Source organism: Pantherophis guttatus, chromosome 11 (assembly GCF_059756535.1).
Source record: "Pantherophis guttatus breed Tessera chromosome 11, ASM5975653v1, whole genome shotgun sequence".
In the NCBI taxonomy this organism is placed as follows: Eukaryota; Metazoa; Chordata; class Lepidosauria; order Squamata; family Colubridae; genus Pantherophis; species Pantherophis guttatus.
Window position 1 is genome coordinate 20,806,906 of NC_142073.1, and position 22,340 is coordinate 20,829,245.

General features: G+C 44.9%; 1 protein-coding gene across 3 annotated transcripts in view; it reads left to right on the plus strand.

The window, feature by feature from the left end:
- The window catches only part of BBS2 (Bardet-Biedl syndrome 2), a 50,615-nt gene that overhangs the window by 25,375 nt on the left and 2,900 nt on the right, over positions 1–22,340 (plus strand). For 2 of the 3 annotated variants that reach the window (XM_034425468.3, XM_034425471.3), the window contains 10 exons: positions 1,640–1,744; positions 4,078–4,164; positions 4,580–4,715; positions 5,584–5,723; positions 8,500–8,647; positions 12,036–12,207; positions 14,480–14,609; positions 16,543–16,674; positions 18,583–18,720; positions 21,787–21,899. In XM_034425468.3, the coding sequence (XP_034281359.1) occupies positions 1,640–1,744; positions 4,078–4,164; positions 4,580–4,715; positions 5,584–5,723; positions 8,500–8,647; positions 12,036–12,207; positions 14,480–14,609; positions 16,543–16,674; positions 18,583–18,720; positions 21,787–21,899 (1,301 nt within the window). The remainder of the gene's footprint in view (positions 1–1,639; positions 1,745–4,077; positions 4,165–4,579; positions 4,716–5,583; positions 5,724–8,499; positions 8,648–12,035; positions 12,208–14,479; positions 14,610–16,542; positions 16,675–18,582; positions 18,721–21,786; positions 21,900–22,340) is intronic. The other variant, XM_034425470.3, reaches the window with a different exon arrangement.

A 22,340-nucleotide genomic window follows, 5' to 3' on the forward strand; every position in this document is an offset into this window, starting at 1 on the left:
ACAACCCGCGCGGCCGCATTCTGGACCAGCTGGAGCCTCTTATGACCTTTCTTGTCACAGTTGTTAAGTGAGTCACTGCAGTTGTTTAAGTTAGTAACACAGTTGTTACATGAATCTGGCTTCCCCATTGACTTTGCACGTCAGAAGGTCACAGAAGTGATCACATGACCCTGGAACACAGCAACCGTCCAAAGTACATGCCAGTTGCCAAGTGTCTTGACTTTTTAATCACATGACCACAGAGATGCCGCAAAGGTTGTAAGTGTGAAAAACAATCATGTCATTTTTTTCAGTGCCGTTGTAACTTCGAATGGTCTCTAAACAGACTGCTGTAACTTGAGGATTACCTGTACTGTATTTTCTTTCAAGGAAAATCATACAACTCAGAAGCCATATAGTTTTTTTTTTTTTTAATGAAAATAGATCTCAGACTTCTCTGTGATTCATAAATGAGAGCAGGCAGAGAGCTGCAATTGGCCCACTGCTCTCCTCTGCCCCATAGAAATTACCCCTCTTCTGGGCTGCCCCTCCTCAGCTGCTCTCCCTGGTTCTACAGTAGTGGCCAAAATTGTGGAAACTTTTTGGAAAAATGTATTTTCTAAAACTAATTAATAACACCCCTTTTTTTTGGAATAGTACCATAAAATGATATATCAATGGAAAGATAATTTGAAGAAAAGTGAAACACATAGAAAAAACGAGATATACAAAAATGATCACCCTGTCAGTTAATACTTAGTTGGGTAACCATTAGCCTGAATTACGGCCTTACAAGGTCTTCCCATGGAGTGAACCAAGTCTTTTAGTTCTGCAGTTGTTAGAATGTGAAGCCAAGATGGAATGATGGCTTCTATTAACTGGGTTTTATTGCTGGGTCGCTTCTGACTAACAAGTTTCTTTAGTCGGGTCCATAGATTTTCAATTGGGTGAAGGTCTGGGCTATTCCCAGGCCATTCCAGCAGTGGAATAGGATTATCTTGAAACTCCAAAAAAAGTGGTGTTATTAGCCATCAAACCTCAAAAAGACACTTTTCCCAAAAGGTTTCCACAATTTTGGCCACTACTGTAGTACAGCAACTTCAAGCCAATTTGAAATGTGGAAGAAAAACTTCGGCTGCTTCCATTTTAAGGGCTTTTAGTGCTAACGAAAATGATTAGGGAACATTCTTATTTCCCCATCCACCTACTCCCTCTTTCCATGGAGTTTAAGAACAGACAGGGAAGAAAGCAGTGTGTGTGTGTGTGGGGGAACCTTTGGTGCATAATAGATGTAAATCATGACATCTGGAGCCCTTGTAAAGTTTTGTGAATGATGTCTAACGAATAAAATATGAAATAGAATAAACCACATCCCAAAGCCTTCCACGTCCCACCTGGATATAAATACAAATACAAATATACAAAGCCAAATCTTTTCAGTGCAGGTGTTGGTACTGATAAGGTGAGTATTATTGAGACTGGGCCCTTGCCAAACCAGGCCTATTTAATGGGCATGAATACTGTAAATGCCAATTTCAAAATGCCACGACGCTGCCAATATCGGTCTGATTTAGCCGAAGGCAGTTTTATTCCATAGAAATAGTTGGCTTAATTGTTTAGTTCAACAACAGTTGTTAACCTTTCTTTCTTTCTTTTCCAGATCATCACTGCCCTAACCGCGATGAGCCCCACTCGCTTCGGCTATGCACTTGCTAATGGCACGGTGGGCATTTATAACCAGGCAGCACGCTACTGGAGAATTAAAGTTAGTATGATCAAATTGGAGACTTCAGAACAGCTGGAATAGCCAGCATCGAGAAATGTATATTTGACTCTGCTGGAAATCTGCAGAGGGAGTCAAAAAGGTCTGGATGGCAGCCACTACCATGGAATTGAAGCCCCCTCCTTTCTTTTTATGTGCAACAAGGGCTTTCATCACGTGCTTGTAGCTGCTGTCTTCTTTTTTAGTATTGCCACAACATAGATGATGTTTTTCTCCTTCGTCTCCCTCTCCTTCTCCTCCTCCTCTTCCATTCAATTTGGACGCTTTCCTGTTCTGATTGGGTGATGTAAACAAACACAGAGGCCTAGAACGGATGAGCTGGGAAGGTTTTAGTTCATCTGTTACAGCGTTTTATTCAAGGTTAATATTAATCAGGCATTGCATGTGATGCAGAGGTAGCCCCATGCTCTCTGACTGACTTGGTTGGGTAAACCTGTCAGGTGCAAATAGCCACTTCTGAATGCTGATTTCAAAGCATTGTAAGTGTCAAGCGCAGGAAATCAGGAGTCCAGATGGTTCAAGTTAATATATACTGTATTTTTCGGAGTTTGTTTATTTATTTATTTATTTATTTATTTATTTATTTATTTATTTATTTATTTATTTATTTATTTATTTAATCATATTTGTATACCGCCCTACTCCCGAAGGACTCAGGGCGGTGAACAGCCAAAATAAAATACAAAGACATACAAAAGTTAAAAAACTATTAAAAACAGATTAAATAATGTAGGCTCAAAGAACAAATTAAGACATCCAATTTATCTAAAAAACATTTAAAACCCAATTTAAAAGCCAATTTAAAAGGGAGAGTTAGGCCAGACCAGCCTGTTGGAATAAAAACGTTTTTAGGGCGCGGCGGAAGATGCATAAGTCTTGGATCCTCCGTATCTCCGGGGGGAGCTCGTTTCAGATGGCAGGTGCCCCCACAGAGAAGGCTCTCCCCCTGGGGGCCGCCAGTCGGCATTGTTTGGCTGACGGCACCCTGAGGAGCCCCTCTCTATGGGAGCGAACTGGTCGGTGAGAGGCTACTGGTGGCAGAAGGCGGTCTCGTAAGTACCCTGGTCCTAAGCCATGTATAAGATGCATCTTAGTTTTTGGGGAGGAAAATAAGAAAAAAGCTGATGGGTGGGTGGATCAGCCTCCTGGAATACCCCCAATCAGCTGTTCCCAGAGGTGAATTTTAGCAACAGGTTCTTTGGTTGTGAGCGCTGTGCCTTGCTTTTTTTTTTTTTTTTGCTTCTGCCTCTGAAACTTCTGAAACTCTGTTTCAGAAAAAACTTCTTTTCCTGCCTCCGAAACAGAGCTTCAGAAAAAAAGCCTCTGAAGCTCTGTTTGCGGGCTTCCTTTCTGAAGCTCTGTTCTTTTCTGAAGCTTCGTTTCTGATGCTTTTTTCAGCCCCTGAAACCTCCGTTTGAGAAGCTGGGAGGGGCTACATTCGGAGTATAAGATGCACCCAGATTTTCACCCTCTTTTTTGGGGGGAAAAAGGTGTGTCTTATACTCCGAAAAATATGGTAGGTTGTATTGTATGCTAAAGCTCTCTACAAAAATCTGAACTACTAACGGTCAAAACAAATTGGCAGTACATAAGAGTCAGTGGAATTCAAGGAAGGCCAGACTTTGATCTCTTGTGGGCTTGAAGGGACTCAAGTCTGATAATGCGTTGGACCCCTCCCTCAGGCTCAGCCTGGTCATCTCCTACAGAAAGATTTATTAATGCTACCTATACACAAGAATCTGGTCAATTAATGGTCAAAGCTAAATTGGTGCCAGATAAGGGTCATCGGAATTCATGGGGGTGGGCTGGATTTGGGCTTCCTGTGGGGACACAATGACTCCAGACGGATGACATGTTTAACCCCACCTTCAGGCTCAATCTACTCTTCTTCCTATATCACCCTAGCCATCATCTTGTTGTAGATGATGATCTCATCTTGTTGTTGAGATTCTAAACTTGCTTTGTTGAGAATTTCGAAGTCTTGACAGACATGTAACCGGGAGCTATAAAGAAGTTGGAAGATCCAACTCAGGTGGTATAGGATATCCCTTTGGGACAAAAACTTCCCTCTATTCAGGGAAAAGAATAACCGCCTTTTCATATGTCCAAGGTCTTTCATTCTTGCTGCAACTCTGTAGGATAGTTACTGTTACAAGGAGAGATTCTTGGACTCATGCTTAGAGTCAAGACTGAATCTAGAGTCATGGCTGCTCATTATCTTGATTACTCTCCTGCGTCAGTATCTCTCCACTAGATGTGGGAAAATATTAGGGTTACTACCAAGGAGTGACCTGATCTATTTTTTCCTCCCTCAGTCTAAAAATCAGGCGATGTGCATCGATGCTTTTGATATTAATTCCGATGGCGTCTGTGAATTGATAACTGGCTGGTCCAGTGGGAAGGTAAGTATAGAGAAGATTGTATTTCACCTTCTTCCCTGCTTCTTTCTGAAAGATTAAACTGTTGGCCTGGTTTAGATTTCTGCTAGCGTTGCTGGAATAAATCAATGGCTGCCACCAGAACAAATGGACCATTTTAGACAGATATGAAGAGGTAATGTTTAGTTGGGCTATTTTCTTAAATTTGCTTTGCCCCTTTTCAGGGTGTGTGTGCTTGCAGATCACTGAATAACTGCTATGGAACTAAATATACAGAAGGAAAAAGAAGGATTAGGTTGTGAACTAGGGCTTGTTCTGGATTTCTAACGTCTGTTTGACTTAGAAGATTTACATAAAGTGTATATGCTTTTGATTATTTTAAATTAATCCTTGGTCTTTCCACCTTTTAATGCTGTCCGGGGGAATATCTGTGTTGCAGATTGACGCGCGCAGTGATCGAACTGGAGAAGTCATTTTCAAGGACAACTTTGCTTCTTCCATCGCGGGAATCGTGCAGGGAGATTACAGGATGGATGGAAGTACACAGTTAATCTGCTGCTCGGTTGATGGGGAAGGTAAAATTGCCTTTGTCAAGTTCAAGACTTTTTTCCATTTGCAATGAGTGGGAACAATGTGAGTGGCTGTACTAAAGCAGAAATGTTCTGCTGCTCCAAGAACAAGCCGGATCTTTCAAACCGTAGCTAAGACAAGCATCCTGTGTGTGGATGAAAGAGAGAGAGGAGAGAAAATAGAGAGAAAAGAGAAAAAGACCCAGGTTCCGCTTTCGTGGGCCGCCTCTCCCTCCTCGTGGGTCCTGTTTTCCTTCCCAGGGCTGCATTCTCACGTTCAGGCCAGACTAATATATGGTCCATTTCTTCTCTCTTCTGCACACCAGAACAACTAGACACCAGAACAGTTTTTCTCCGAACGCCATCACTCTGCTAAACAAATAATTCCCTCCACACTGTCAAACTATTCACTAAGTCTGCATTGCTATTACTATTAATCTTCTCATCGTTCCTATCATCCATCTCCTCCCACTTATGACTGCATGACTGTAACTTGTTGCTGTATCCTTACGATTTATATTGATTGTTTCCTAGTATAATTCGATTGCTTATTTGTTCCCTATGACTATCATTAAGCGTTGTACCTTATGATTCTTGACGAATGTGTCTTTTCTTTTTATGTACACTGAGAGCGTATGCACCAAAGACAAATTCCTTGTGTGTCCAATCACACTTGGCCAATAAGGAATTCTATTCTATTCTATTCTATTCTATTCTATTCTATTCTATTCTATTCTATTCTATTCTATTCTATTCTATTCTATTCTATTCTATTCTATTCTATTCTATTCTTTATGAACCACTGTTCTGCAATGGCAACTATTTTCCAGCAAGAACGAAGGTGAAGACACTTCTCGACTTTGTTTTTACACAGTGCGAGGATACCTGCCAGGGACTCAAGAGATGAAAGGAAGACTGATGGACACGAGTGTAGAGCAAGATCTGATTCGAGGGCTGAGTCAGAAGAAGCAAAACTTGCTCCTTGAGCTACGAAACTATGAAGAAAATTCAAAGGTAATTTACGTAGAGATGGAAAATCTAGAGCAGATCTTGGCCTATAGGAAAGCAAGCAAGTACAACTTCAGCAGTTGGACACTAGAAGTTCAGGAATTAAAGAAAACTCTATTTCTTACTTTATTTTGTCCTTATTCTATTTTGCTGGGGAAGAATTATGACTGAACAATAACAACAACAACAGAAATAAATTTTTCCTCTCTCTGTAAATTAGGAATATTGACAGAAAGGAGCAATTGGCATTATGTCATAAGAAATTTAAGTGTCTTTGATAAGTAACATTTGGGCCTGGTTTTGGAGCTTCTTGTCTCAATGAAAGCAAAATATAAAAATGTTTTACCAGTGCTAATGGCAAGCTATTGCAATTAGCGGTAGTCCTCGATGTACAACCACAATTGAGCCCAACATTTTGGTTGCTAATTAAAACATTTGTTAAATGAGTTTTGCCCCAGTTTTACGACCTTTCTTGCCACAGATGTTAAGTTGGTGATGGCGAACCTATGGCACATGTGCCACAGGTGGCACGCGGAGCCATATCTGTGGGCACGCGAGCATTGCCCTAGCTCAGCTCCTGTGCATATGCGCGCGCTGGCCAGCTGATTTTCGGGCCTTTCAGGCCCACCGGAAGTCGGGAAACGAGCCGTTTCCAGCCTCCAGAGGGCCTCTGGGGGGTGGGGAAGGCCGTTTTCACCCTCCCCAGGCTCCAAGAAAGCCTCTGGAGCCTGGGGAGGGTGAAAAACGGGCCTACCAGGCCCACCGGTAACCTTTTTGCCATCACGTGCCAAAAGTGAGGGGAGCGCGATGGTGCGGGGTGGCATTGAATTATAAGTGTGGGCACGCATGTGCACGACCCCCCCCACACGACCCCCACTGTTAAGGATATTCTTGGCTCATAACTGATGTTATGGGTTATTGAGCATAGTACCCCTTGAGTATGCACATTATTTATTTATTTATTTATTTATTTATTTATTTATTTTATTGAATTTGTATACCACCCTACTCCCGAAGGACTCAGGGCGGTGAACAGCCAAATAAAATACATAAAATACAAATGTTAAAAAACCATTAAAATACAATTAAATAATTGGCCCAAAAAACGAAATTTAAAACACCCCAATTTATAAGACAAATTTAAAATTTAAGAATTTTAAAAAGTTTAAAAAGTTTAAAAGAGAGGTTAGGCCGGGCCGGCCTGCTGGAAAAGAAACGTTTTAATGGCACGGCGGAAAGCGCGCAGGTCCAGGATCCTCCGTATCTCCAGGGGGAGCTCGTTCCAGATGACGGGTGCCCCCACAGAGAAGGCTCTCCCCCTGGGGGCCGCCAGTCGACATTGTTTGGCTGACGCCACCCTGAGGAGCCCCTCTCTATGGGAGCGTACTGGTCGGTGAGAGGCCACTGGTGGCAGAAGGCGGTCTTGTAGATACCCCGGTCCTAAGCCATGGATCGCTCTAGAGGTGGTAACCAAAACCTTGAAGCGCACCCGGAAGACCACCGGGAGCCAGGTCAGCTCGTGCAGGAGGGGGGTCACATGAAAGCGGCTGAGAGTGAATAAACACAGTTAATATACTGACACACTGAGTTGTGGTAGTCTTTTACTTTTTAGAAAAAAGTAAAGCAAAGTCCAATAACAATCCAAGTCATACACAGATAAGGCGATAGTTAAAATATCAATTTGGGGATATTCCAAGTACAAAGTCTTCTTACCAGTTGTTGTCATTACACAATAAAACAGTTCTTCTTAAGTTTCAAACAGGAACAAGTTCAGTATTAAAACATTCAATAAATAGTAGAAAGCAACAAGTAGTAATGATCAAACAGTGATCATACAGAGAGAACAGGTAGAGAGTAACAGCAAATAAGCAGATAAAATGGTGAAGTGTTCCCAAGCCATGATTTAGGCTTCCCCTTAAGTACATTAGCCACAGAGCTTAGCCAATCAGGATACAGGATGATGCAATACAGTCTTAAAGCAATATAATACCTTTTGACAAACATGTATTGATAGTTTATATATTGCCTGACCAACTAGTTAGACAATAGCCATTTCCTAACACCCACTTTTGGCACGCGACGGCAAGAAGGTTAGCCGTCACTGTGTTAAGTGAATCACAGCAGTAGATAAGTCAGTAGCATGGTTGTTAAGTGAATCGGGCTTCCCCACTGACTTTATTTATTTATTGTTTATTTATTTATTGCTTCGATTTATATGCCACCCTTCTCCGGAGACTCAGGGCAGCTTACAATGCGTTAAGCAATAGCCTTCATACTTTTGTACATACCTGCTTAGTAGGGCTTTCGCGCCCCCCCCAAGCGGTGTTCTTTTTTTTATACATAGTCAGCTTATTGCCCCCACAATCCGGGTCCTCATTTTACCTACCTCGGAAGGATGGAAGGCTGAGTCAACCTTGAGCCTGGTGAGATTTGAACTCGCAGTAATTGCAGGCAGCTGGTGCTAGTTAACAGTACATTAGTCTGCTGCGCCACCAAGGCTCTGACTTTGCTTGTCAGGTGGTCACAAAAGGGGATCACATGACCTTGGGATACAGCAACCAAGTTGCCAAGCGTCTGAATTTTGATCACGTGATCACAGGGCTGCTACAAAGGTTGTAAGTGTGAAAAATGGCCACGAGTCACTCTTACCAGTTCTGTTGTAACTTTGAACGGTCACTCAGCCAACTGTCGTAAGTCGAGGACTACCTGTAGCGGAGCCGGTGGTATGTACTTCTGTGCATTGTCCCAACGTTCCGAATAAGGCCTGCATTTTGTTTTAAAGCAGGTGGAGCTGAACACTCAGGTAAATGAAATGGATGGGCAAAGGGGTGTGATCCCGGCAAACACACAGCTCCAGACAGCGTTGTCCGTCAGTCTGGGATCGGAAACCGAATCCGCTCATGTGGAACTCTGCATATCCACATCCAATGGTAAGTCAGGATTAGCAGCCAACATTCGCTGGTGCAGGGCTCAGTACATATGCATAATTTCTTGGCTGAGGAAGACGCTTCTTCAATCTGACTCTGACATTTGCACCTTTCACTGAGCTTTCGGCCTGATCTTAAGAATCTGAGCGTCTCCCTGAGCCAGAGGAATAGACCTACCAGTAGTGGCCAAAATTGTGAAAACCTTTTGGGAAAAGTGTATTTTTGAGGCTTGATGGTTAATAACACCACTTCTTTTTTGGAGTTTCAAGATAATCATACTCCACTGTTGGAATGGCCTGGGAACAGCCCAGACCTTAACCCAATTGAAAATCTATGGAGCCGACTAAAGAAACTTGTTAGTCAGAAGCGACTCAGCAATAAAACCCAGTTAATAGAAGCCATCGTTCAATCTTGGTTTCACATTATAAGGGCTGCAGAGCTAAAAGACTTGGTTCACTCCATGGGAAGACCTTGTAAGGCCGTAATTCATGCTAAAGGTTACCCAACTAAGTATTAACTGACATGCTGATCATTTTTGTATATCTCGTTTTTTCTATGGTGATAATTTTTGCATATCTCATTTTTTCTACCTGTTTCACTTTTCTTCTTTATACTGTAACTGCTGTTCTAATAGCAAATCCTTCATAAAAGTTATTGCATTACATTCTTGATTCAATTATCTTTCCATTGATATATAATTTTATGGTACTACTCCAAAAAAAAAAGTGGCGTTACTACCTAGTTTTAAAAAATACACTTTTCGCAAAAGGGTTTCCACAATTTTGGCCACTACTGTATTATGGGGTTGTTGTCAGGGTTCCAAATAATACACCCATAGCAAACAGAACTCGGAGGCAGATAGGTTCTTCAAAGAATAGTTTTATTTGGATATATCATAGGCTGGTGAAAACTGACTCTAAATGTTCCAGTGGTTTTCACCTAATTCGGGTGTCTGCAACCCGCGGCCCCGGAGCCACATGCGGCTCTTTCATCCCCCTGCTGTGGCTCCCTATCAGCTGAACCCACTACTGGCTGGCCCCACCCCTCGCTCTCCCCTTCCAATCACTCCTCGCCTGGCCTGAGAGAGATGAGAGAGAGACAGAGACAGACAGAGAGAGAGAGATACCTGTTTCCCACAGAAAACACTGGGAGCCACAAAACCTGGGTAGGCGTGGCTGGGGGTGTCATGTGACTGGGTGGGAGTGAGTGACGTCAAGTTGGCCGCGCCCACCCAGGTTTTGTGGCTCCCGGTGTTTTCTTTTGTGTGGGAAATGGGTCCAAATGGCTCTTTGAGTGTTTAAGGTTGCAGACCCCTGGTCTAATTAAAAGTAAACATTTTCCCCCTTCCCCCAAACAATCAGTCACATGGTCCAATCAAGGTGCTGTCCGGTTGCTTGGTGACTTCACTCCTCCTCTCTTCAGCCACCTGTTGGAACGTCCTTGGTTCCCAGGGGAAAGTATTTTATTTTGGCTACGAAATCCCAGTTATCTCTACTCCCCCCCCCCATCCTTCATCTCCATTGTGGCAACGCTGAAGCCTCAAAGGTGACCTCAGTCAGGCTAGCTTCAGAGTTGACAGTTGTTACGTATGTAGAATAGTCGACACTTAAAATTTAAGGGACAGCCTCCAAAGGCAACAGGTTAACCTGAGTAGATCCATGGGGTCCGAGACCCTAGAAAATATGGAGAGAAGAGCGACAAAGATAATAAGGGTTTGGAGGCTAAATTCAGTGGTGAAATCCAATTTTTTTTTACTACTGGTTCTGTGGGTGTGGCTTGATGGGCGTGGCAGGGGAAGGATACTGCAAAATCTCCATTCCCACCCCCTCTTGGGCCAGCCAGAGGTGGTATTTGCTGGTCCTCCGAACTGCTCAAAATTTCCGCTACCGGTTCTCCAGAACCTGTCAGAACCTGCTGGATTTCACCCCTGGCTAAATCATACGATGAATAGTTTAGGGAGCTACGTATGTCTAGTCTAGCAAAGAGAAGAGAAGGATTAGAGGGAAACATGGTAGCAGTCTTTCAGTACTTGAGGGGCTGTCACAGAGAAGAGGGGATCAATTTATTCTCCAAAGCACCTGGAAGGCAGGACAAAAAGTCATGGGTGGAAGTTTATCAAGGAGAGCTCCAACCTGGAACTAAGGAGAAATTTCCTGACCCTGAAAACAATTAGCCAGTGGAACAGCTTGCCTCCTGAAGTTGTGGGTGCTTCATCACTGGAGGTTTTCATGAAGAGACTGGGCAACCATTTGACTTGGGTGGAATAAGGTTTTCTTCCTTGAGGAGTGGGGTGGGACTAGAAGACCTCTGAAGTATCTTCCTTCCTTATGATTCTATGTTCATAGAACATATGAACATAGATACTTATATGATATGAACATATGATATGAACATATGAACTTATGATTCTAGTTCTATGATCGGGGCTCCTTATGCACGGTCACTCATGCCCTCGTCACTTCCCGCCTGGACTATTACAATGCTCTCTACATGGGGCTCCCCTTGAGGAGCACCCGGAGGCTCCAGCTGGTGTAGAATGCAGCCGCGTGGGTACTTATGGGGGCGACATGGCGCTCCCACATGACACCTCTCCTGCGCGAGCTGCATTGGCTTCCGGTGGTCTTCCGGGTGCGCTTCAAGGTATTGGTTCTCATCTTCAAAGCGCTTCATGGCTTAGGGCCCGGTTATTTACGAGACCACCTTCTGCCACCGATAACCTCCCACTGGCCAATACGCTCCCACAGAGAGGGTCTCCTCAGGGTGCCGTCAGTCAGGCAATGTCGGCTGGCAACCCCCAGGGGAAGAGCCTTCTCTGTGGGGGCACCTGCCCTCTGGAATGAGCTACCCCCAGGGATACGACTGATCCCGGACCTCCGGACCTTTCACCGGGCTCTGAAGACTTTTTTATTTCAGCAAGCCGGGCTGGCTTAAAATTTTTAATTGGTTAATTTTATGGGTAAGGGGTTTTAAATTGGGGGAAGCCAATATAGATTTAATTATGTTTTAAAGTATTTTAATGTCTATATTGTATGTTTTTTAATCCTGTCTGTTCACCGCCCCGAGTCCTTCGGGTGAGGGGTGGTATAAAAATTTAATAGATGAAATAATAAATGAAATGAAATAGTAAACTTGAGGCCATCAGTAAAATATTTAGTTGGTTTTTTTGGTAGAGGCGGCAGTAATGATTTTGGCTTCTTTTCTGTCCTTTCTGCCGTCCTGGAGAATATAGTTTTTTAACCTGAATAAAGAACTTAGTATTCTTAATCGCGCTTAATGACCGCCAGGACATGCGGCCGTAATGGGCAGGCTCCATTACCGTCGTAGGTCGAGGACCACCTCTGTTAGAACCTTCAAAACTCACGAAGAGGGAATGTCTTTGTTTTCATTTAAGACACGATTATCCGAGCCGTGCTGATTTTTGCCGAAGGCATCTTTGAAAATGAGAGCCACGTGATCCACCCCACTCCTCAGAACCTCTCGAGCAACATAAAAATTCCGCTCTCCCCCCCGAAAGACGTCCCGGTGGAGCTGAACATCAAAGCTCTTGTTGGATACAAGAAGAGGTGAGAGCTTGGCAGGTTTCCCATCAACTGCCTTTTTTTTTCCCCAACCCCTTTGATGGACTCAATCCTTTTGGCTCTTGGGCTTTTATTAGAGAAACAGGGACCTTCAATTATGTGGGAGAAGTCGGGAAAATCCGAATGCAGAGAAAAATATCTCACATTGGATAAAAACCCTCAGGCAGGTTTTCGAGTCAGCAAGTGCCAGCATTTTGCATTCAGCAAAGTTTTTTTTTTTAAAAAATGTTTTGAAGGAACAAATGCCATGTATTGGTTTATAGATTTTTTTGTTTTCTTCCGTTCAATCATGTCTGACTCTCGGAGACTGCCTGGACAGGTCCCTGCAGTTTTCTTGGCAAGGTTTTTCAGAAATGGTTTTATTGATTGATTGATTGATTGATTGGTTCGATTTATATGCCACTCTTCTCCGGAGACTCAGGGCGGCTTACAATGCATTATAGCAATAGCCTGCATACTTCTTTGTATATACCTGCTTATTAGGGCTTTCGGCCCCCCCTAAGCAGTGTTCTTTTTTATACAGAGTCAGTTTATTGCCCCCATAATCCAGGTCCTCATTTTACCTACCTCGGAAGGATGGAAGGCTGAGTCAACCTTGAGCCTGGTGAGATTTGAACTTGCAGTAATTGCAGGCAGCTGGTGTTACTTAACAGCACTTTAGTCTGCTGCGCCACCAAGGCTCTTTGCCATTGCCTCCTTCTTAGGGCTGGTAGAAAGTGATTGGTCCATGGTTCCAGGGCTGACTTTGTGCCTAAGGCTGGACTAGAACTCGCAGTCTCCTGGTTCCTAGTCTGATGCCTTAGGCACTATACCAAACCTGCCTTTCTAACATAGGTTAGGCTTTTGTTCAAATAGATTTGGGCACAGAAGTGGTTTGCCATGTTCTTAATAATAGGGTGCTTTAGACCACTGTACTACCAATGCTCTTGCCAATATTATCTGATGATATCATGTATTCTCCAAAATTAAAAGATTTTGGAAAAGATAGATGGGGAAATTATATATACAGTATATGGATAAAAGTTAAATTTGAGCGCAGTCACTTCAGTTGAGACCGCTCAGCATATTTCCCTTTGTCTTCCCCATCTGTCATTCCCCAAAAAAATTGAATTTTGGAGAATCTAGGTAAGTACATTTAAAAGCCCTTCCACAGTTAGAACAGTAGTTTCCTTCCAAATCTTGCCTTTAAACGAGAACCTAATTCGAACTTAATAGTCTTCCATGCAGAAGTATGAAGTGTTTTGGGTGGTTTTTCCATTTGCATGTGTCTTGCCAGTAGAAGAAAGAATGAGGCATGCAGAATATAAGGGAATTTGTAGGAGTTGAAATAACTCCTAATTCTTAGGCAGCAGGAAGAGAAAGTAGGTAAAGGCAGGGGTGGGATTGAAAAATTTTAGCAACTGGTTCTCTGCCCAGTTGCTGGAGGAGCGTGGCCTAGCTGGTTTCCTGCACCACGTTAGTAGGTGAGTGTTTTCGCCCTCCCCAGGCTCCGGAGGCTTTCCTTGAGCCTCCAGGAGGGTGAAAAGACCTTATCCGGGCTCTGGAGGCCCTCCGGAGGCCGGAAACGGGCCCTTTTCCAGACTTCCGGTACTTCTGGTAGGCCCGTTTTTTACCCTCCCAGAGACTCTGTGCAGGCCCTGCACTTACCTGGCATCCAAAATTGGGCCGCATGGAGGCTTCTGGGAGGGGCAGGGTGGGCGGGGTCAGCCACTCCTTGCAACTACCAGTTCGGCAAACCAGATTAAAAATATCTGGTTTACCTGAACTGGTCCGAACCGGCTGAATCCCATCCCTGGATAAAGGGGCTGCGAAGTAATGAAACTACATCCCCTCATTTGCATCTGAAAATCTCTAGCTGTCCCTGGGCCTTGAATGTACTCATCTCTTGTTCTTTTAAGCACCTACCTTCACTCATGAGATCCAGAAACCTTTTTAAACAAAGAGCTCAAGAGTCCCAGAAACATCATGTTATTCCAGAAAAAAATTACTTGATTAAACTATCTATGGCAGTGAGGACATGAGAGACATTTTACATAATAGCACAAAGAGGGATGCAACACTAAAAGAAGAGAAAATAAAATGGAGGTGATCATCGGCGTTCATTCCCCCACTTCCCCACACTCTGTGAATGTGAAATGAGTGTCAGGATCAGGGCACCATAGAAAGAGCCAAGGCTTGCCTAGACGGCCTTCACCAGAAAGCAAATGAGTCCATTTGTTCAGCCGCCTTGATGATTTTTTGTGTCATGCTTTCCCAGCACACAGTTCCATGTTTTTGAGCTGTCCCGGCAGCTCCCTCGTTTCTCGATGTATTTGCTCTGCAGTCCGGACCCTGCAACCAGGCCTCTGAGCTTCGTAAAATTCACTCTGGGCGAGAAGGTGCAGATGGTAAGTCTTCTTGCTTTCTTTTTTTTCCATCTGGGTTGTGTTGTTGTTGTTGGTTGCGAAGTCGTGTCCGACCCATCGTGACCCCATGGACAAACGTTCCTCCAGGCCTTCCTGACCTCTACCATCCTCTGGAGTCCATTTAAGCTCACGCCTACTGCTTCAGTGACTCCATCCAGCCACCTCGTTCTCTGTCGTCCCCTTCTTCTTTTGCACTCCATCGTCCCCAGCATTTGGCTCTTCTCCAGTGAGTCCTTCCTTCTCATTAGGTGGCCAAAGTATTTGAGTTTCATCTTCAGGATCTGGCCTTATAAAGAGCAGTCAGGGTTGATCTCCTCTAGGACTGACCGGTTGAGTCGCCTTGCAGTCCAAGGGACTCACAGGAGTCTTCTCCAGCACCAGAGTTCAAAGGCCTCCATTCTTTGGCGCTAAGCCTTCCTTACGGTCCAACTTTCACAGCCATCCATTGCAACTGGGAAAAGCATCGCCTTGACTATACGCACTTTTGTTGGCAGGGTGATGTCTCTGCTTTTTAGAATGCTGTCTAGATTTGCCATGGCATCTGGGTTGTAGGAAACGCTTCTGTATAGTAGTTCAATTCAGCTTAATTCAGTTTAATACTTGCTTTCTAAGGTAAGGGCTACAATGATGTGCCAGGTGCCTCCATTAACCAAGAGCTATTGCAGAGAATTGATAGATGCTTCTACTGCTTGTTAAGCAAGGCTTTTAGCTTGTGGTTGGTAACACGAAGGCTGAAGGGGGGACAAAGAGACACACAGGACTAAGGAGAAGGATCTGAGGTCGGGTGGAGGTGAATCTAAATATGGTAAAAGAAAGCAGTAAAATGCAAGGTAGTCCTTGACTTACAACTACAACTGAACCCAGAATTGCTGTTGCCAAGTGAGACATTTGTTAAGTGAATTCTGCCTCTTGTTATGCCCTTAAGTGAATCCCTGCAGTGGTTAAGTTAGTAAAATAGTTGTTAAGTGAATCTGGCTTCCCTATTGACTTTGCTCAGCAGAAGGTCACAAAAGATGATCATATGACCCCCGGGATATATTGCAACCGTCATAAATGTGAGTCAGTTGCCAAGCATCTGAATTTTGATCATGTGACCATGGGGATGCCGTAGCAGTCAAAAAGTGTGAGAAAGGGTCAAAATCACTTTGTTTCAGTGCCATTGTAACTGAACAGCGACTAAACAAATGGTTGTAAATTGAGGACTCCCTGTAGCATCTTTGTTCTGACCTAGACTTCCTTTATCTTCTTTGACACACTGCCAAAGACCTAATTGGCAATTATCTTGGCAAGGCCACCCGGAAACACAGAGTCAAAAACGGAGCTTCAAAGTACAAACTGACATCATCCACAACATTATTTCCTGCAAAGTTCCTATGTGCCTTTGCTCCTCTTTTAAGCTGTATGGAAGGGGCCAATCATCTCCAAGCCTTACTCCTGAGTTGTCCCTTTTGTTTTAACTGTTCTTGCCTTCTGGCAGCTCTGCACGTGCACACAATGGGAACAAGCTCCCCCTGTTCCTCTGCTTCTCTGATGTCCGACTCTGGAGGCTCCGGAGTCCGCACATAACTCCCAGGTGGCCCTGGCCCCATCTCTGCCTCCGACGCAGAGCCCTCGTCCGAGCCTTCCCCAGACTCCAGGACTGGCCCATCTTCCTCCCCAGCCTCCTCACTGTCCGATTCTGCTGCCAGCTCCGCAGGCTGCTAGCGGACCACAACAATCTTCTTATTTCCCGAGACTTCTTGATAACTGCAGGTGTGTCCCTTACATGTCTAGGGCAGGGGTCTCCAACCTTGGCAACTTTAACCCCTGGTCTAGGGCATCAGCTGCAAATCCCCAGCAACTTACCAGGACGTTGCAACCTGTTTTCCACCACTCTTGTTCTCAAAACTCACACCGTGTGAATTTATGTTTCAAGGGCGTCATGTGGATAAAACAGAATTTCCTGCTACCTGAGGACGTGGAGATGCGGCAAGAGTCGCTGGAAGTCTGCTTCACCTCCCTACGTGACACAGGACAGCTGTGCATCCGAATGAATTCCAGCGGAGAGGTTATTCTGCTTGTCTCATTTATGTTGCAGTTAGCCTGGGAAATAAGCAAGCCCTTCCCTGGTCTCCAGTTTTCATTTTTTTGGAGACTGACTTGTCATAAATAATGAGTGCAGGTAGTGGTGGATTTGCAGAGTATCGCAGTTCCTTTGATTAAGGTGTTACTGTATTTTGGAGGTATGGATGTCCATGGAGATGCTCAATCAGCCAGATCATGGTGGCCCCAAAAGTTGCTTTTCACCTGAATCAAGAGAACAGGTGGGGTGTGGAACTTTCTTGAGATTGGTCAAAGGACCATGAGATAGGTGGTGTGGTATCCCACCCCCTCTGTTGAGAGGCCATTCAGTTTTAACACAGATGATCCAGTTGCCTTTTGGAGGCATGGACTTACCGTACTTTTTGAAGTATAAGACAGCCCCCCCAAAAGAGGGTGGAAATGTTGGTGCATCTTATACATCAAATACAGCCATTTTTGGCCTCCTGAAACCACACCCCACATGTCCCATTTTTGCCAAAAACAGGCCTGTTTTGCACAAAACGGGTTTTTGGGAGGCCTCCTGGGGGCTGGGGAGGGCAAAAACGCTATGCATGGGGGATTTGGGAGGCCAAAAACAGGCCCGTTTTTTGCAAAAACAGGGGCGTTTTTGCCCTCCCCAGCCCCCAAGAGCACTCTGCAGGCCTCTCAAACCTTCTGCACATCCCGTTTTTGGCCTCCCAAACCCCCATGCGTCGTGTTTTTGCCCTCCCTGGCCCCCAGGAGCACTCTGCAGGCCTCCCAAAGCCTCTGTGCATCCCATTTTTGCAAAAAACGGGCCCGTGCAGAGGGTTTCGGAGGCCAGCAGAGTGCTCTTGGGGGCCGGGGAGGGCAAAAACCTTTTTTTTTCTTGTTTACCTCTTCGAAATCTTGGTGCGTTTAATATTCTGGTGCATCTTATAGTCTGAAAAATACGGTATATATAATGTAATTGGCTATGGTCTCTTCCTCGTGTGTAAACATTGAGATTTTTGAAGTTTGTGTTATGGAATAAGGCAGTGAGGGTACAAGTTTGAAGCATGTTTGTTCTCATGTCCAACGATGGCAGCTTTAAGACTTGGGGAATTCTGGGAGCTGAAGTCCACAAGTCTAAGGTTGGACATTCCTGTCTTTAGAGTAAGGAAGTTGTTCTCCATCACACCCAGTGGTGTGGTTATTAGTCACTAGCTGGATGCCCGTGTTTCGCTACGAAACTATGTGATCGGGCTTGATAAATAGACACTTACAGCTTGAAAATTAATGAGTAGTTACGATCGGCCTCTCCTCTCCCCTTCTCTCTCTCAGCCTTGCCCCACAGAACCCTATCCTATCCTATCCTCTTCCCTCCCTCAGGCTTGCCCCACAGAAGCCTCCCCTATCCTATCACTGGTTGCTGCTGTGAAAGTAAAACTGAAAGTGAAACTCCTCTCCTCTGCTTGTGTTTTGCATTTGGAACAGATTTCTTTTCAGGTGGGGAGGGGGAGTAGAACTCCTTAGCATCAGAGCATGTAAATCATAATATAGGAAATACTAATGCTCTGATGGTCATTTCGAAAAATCCTTTCTTAGAAGCCAAGAGGAACATACGTGGCAAATTTCAAGTTTGTAGGCTTTACAGTTCTGGAGATTTCGTGATTACGGTGTGAGTGGTTTTTGCTTTTATATATATATATATATAGATGAACAGTCTGTTTCTCATCAGCTTTGTAGATCCAGGGCAGCTGCTGTAAGCTATTCCATGTTAGTTTCCTCACAAAACATTTGCATTCAAGGTTAGCACTTGGGTTATCCTAGTTTAGCTTCAGATGTGACGAGGCTCTTTAAGCATCAACTTCTGCCACTGTAATGAGCGTGTCTGGGGCCAATCTGAGTTACTGTTTATTCTTCTGGTTACTAGATCTCCATTAACACTGATAACATTGATCTGGCTGGTGACATCATCCAATCGATGGCCTCCTTTTGGGCAATTGAGGACTTGCAGGTTGAAGCAGACTTCCCTGTGTATTTTGATGAGGTGCACAAAGCTTTTGTTGGGGTAAGTGAGCAAGGCTTCCTAAACGTATCTGGGGTACCAGTAGAAGAAAACATCTGTAGCTCAGGGTTGAATCATGGGGTCCTTGGAGCTCTCTTGAGCTTAGTTGTTTTCTTACAGACATTTGATGACCCAACTAGATAACATCATCAGTGCTGGAAGGAAATGGGGTTTGTGAAGTGGAGGAGGAGGAGGAGGAGGAGAGAAAGGGCTGTGGGGTCCTTGGTGCTCTCTGAGCTTGGTTGTTTTCTTACAGATGTTTCATGACCCAACTAGGTAACATCATCAGTGCGAGAAGGGAGTGGAATGCAAAGGAGGAGAAGGCAAGGAAGGCAACTGTGGGGTCCTTAGTACTCTCTGAACTTGCTTACTTGCAGATGTTTATATATTATACAAGCAGCAAAACCCCACACATTCACTCACGCTGATGATGTCGCCTAGTTGGGCAATGAAACATCTGCATGCAATCAAAAAAACCCAGAAAGCACCAAGATACGTGAGATACCTCATTGTGATGGTTTGGCATGGCTTAAATAAGTAAGTAAGTAAGACTTAAGTAAGAGCCTGTAGTACAGTGGACTAAAGCACTGTTATTAACAGATTAACATCTGCTTGCAATTACTGCAAGTTCGAATCTCACCAGGCTCAAGGTTGACTCAGCCTTCCATCCTTTCTAAGGTAGGTAAATTGAGGACCCAGTTTGTGGGGGCAATAAGCTGACTTTGTATAAATATACAAAAGGATGAAGGCTATTGCTTAACGCATTGTAAGCCACCCTGAGTCTCCAGAGAAGGGCGGCATATAAATTAAAAAGCAAAAAAATAAAATAAAAAAAAAATAGGCAGGAGCTAAAGAAATCCATGGATTTAATGGGCCACAAGCGAGAGGTTTTTCTCAAGGGCTTTAAAATAGCGAACGACACTAACTGGTCTATCTAGAACTTTCCTAAAGCAGCACCAGACTCTTAATTATTCACCTTCCAGCAGATCAGACCCTTTTTGCCTTAGAAAAGATTGCCTCTTTCATGGCAGCACGGGCCATCTCGTCGTTTTTCCGGCTGATGGAATTTATGCTCCATTTCCAGACAGAACTCGCAACAGGAGAATTGAATTGTCAACAGCTTTGCTTTTAGGCTGGAGATTCATTCAACAAAATCACTTGCTTTGTCTGAATCTGAATTAGCCATCTGGGAGGTTTGGAACGCTAATGATTTTGCAAGCAGAGGTCTGTGGTGACAGTCCCAGAACCCTAAAATCTCAAGGAAGTATTAGACCAGGAGGTACTTTGAACGTCTGCCTCAAGGAAGTGGCTCCATTAACACGAAGACTTCAGGGATTTTAGGCAGTGCAGAGCCGCCCTGTTTCCAGAAAGCAAACATCTTAATTGTCTTGTCTGGCAAACAGATAAGACAGTTAGACAATTATATTATGGGTGCGCAATAGTGGCAAATATCTGTAGCTCAGGTCAGTGGTGGGTTTCAAATTTTTTTACTACCGGTTCTGTGGGTGTGGCTTGGTGGGCGTGGCATGGCTTGGTGGGTGTGGCAGGGGAAGGATACTGTAAAATCTCCATTCTGTCTCCAGTCCAGGGGAAGGTTACTGCAAAATCTCCATTCCCATCCCACTCCAGGGGAAGAATACTGTAAAATCTCCATTCTGTCCCCAGTCCAGGGGAAGGATACTGTAAAATCTCCATTCCCTCCCCACTCCAGGGGAAGAATACTGTAAAATCTCCATTCTGTCCCCAGTCCAGGGGAAGGTTACTGCAAAATCTCCATTCCCATCCCACTCCAGGGGAAAGTGACTGCAAAATCCCCATTTCCTCCCGATCAGCTGGGACTCGGGAGGCAGAGAATAGATGGGGGCAGGGCTAGTCAGAATTTTTACCACCGGTTCTCCGAACTACTCAACATTTCTGCTACCGGTTCTCCAGAACTAGTCAGAACCTGCTGAAACCCACCTCTGGCTCAGGTGTAGGATGAAGGTGAAGGTTTGTTCTTCAAGCTTGTGGGTTGTTTTCAAAATGTTTCATTACCTGGCTAGGTAACATCTTCAGCAGAGTTTAGGGGATTGTCAGTGTTCTTCTGTTTATAAGGGCTTCAGGTGTGGGTGGGTCAAGTGAGGGTCTTGTGATGGGGTCTTTTGATAAGGAGATTACATCAGGTCAGAGCCATTGGGAGGTTAACTGCTGGTGGTGGGGAATTGTGTGGGTTGGTTGAGGGTCGGTGCCGTCTCTGGTTGGCTGTGCGGTTGATTTGGATTCTGAGGGGTTCGTAGGCTGGTTGTGGGTCAGTGTGTCAGTGGATGGAATTGCTTCGATGAAACAATGAGTGTGGCTGTTGTGGCCTGCCGGCTGCTGGCCCCTCCCGCACTGGAATCGGAGGAGGAGGAGGAGGCATATGGGAGTCAGGGTCAGCATCGAGGGGGAAGAGCGAGTGGAGCTGGCAGAGAGAGGGGGGGGAGAGGGAGGGAGAGGGAGAGGGGGAGGGGGAGAGAGGCGGAGCCTGGGCTGTCCGTCAGTCCTCAGATGGAAAGTCAACAGCCGCCAGGTCTAGAGGTGGCTGATGAGGAAGAGGAGGAACAGCTGGGTCCAGTGCCTGACACACGAATATTCAGAAGGCAGAGGAGAGGAGAGCAGTGGAAATCTATGGGCCGATCCTTGGAACGGAAGAGCTACCACTGCTAGTGAAGTCCCACCCTAGCTCTGGAGATAAAAAGCAGGGGGTGGAGATGAATAGGTGTGGCAGACAATTAGTCATCTCCTGGCCGGACAGACTTGTTAGCCTGCGGTGAGAGAGAAACTTTTTGCCGGGGCTGCCAGGACTCCTAATTAAAGGAATCCTTGAGTTCACTTCGGAGAGTTTGGAGGAGCTGGGTCAGAACAGTGGCGGGTTGTGACACACCCACACTGAAGTCCTTATAAACAGAACACTGACCCCGACATCCCCTAAACTGCACTGAAGATGTTACCTAGCCCGGTAACGAAAAGTTTGGAAACCAACCCACAAAGCTCAGAGAACGAACCTTCGACCTCCTGTTATCTGTATTGAGTTGTGGTTCTCCTCCATAGGTGGACAGTTCTCATACAGTTTGTCAGAAGCTCACAGCCAACATGGCTGACAGCTCCAACTCCATCCGCAGCATGCTGGTTCGAGCTGAAGATTCCCGCCTCATGGGAGACTGGTGAGTGAGTAACACCGATCGATCAAAACACTTGACTGATAGAACACGGATTGATCAGTGAGTATTGCGGGCCCAACTGGCGAAGGAAAGTAGGGTAGACTGTATCGGTTGGATATCGCCAACCTAACCCTAGACGAACCGGTTGTTAAATTATTTGAATCGCACCACTGTTTATAACTATACAAGAAAGTAATATTATTGTTCCTTATGCTCTCAAATACAAGAATTCTCATCACGTAACTCTTATCCTCCATCCGTAATTACATCTCACTTTGACAGCCACCCATTCTGGGCAGTGGTGGGTTTCAAATTTTTTTTACTACCGCTTCTGTGGGTGTGGCTAGGTGGGCGTGGCAGGGGAAGGATACTGTAAAATCTCCATTCCCTCCCCACTCCAGGGGAAGGTTGCTGCAAAATCCCCATTTCCTCCCGATCAGCTGG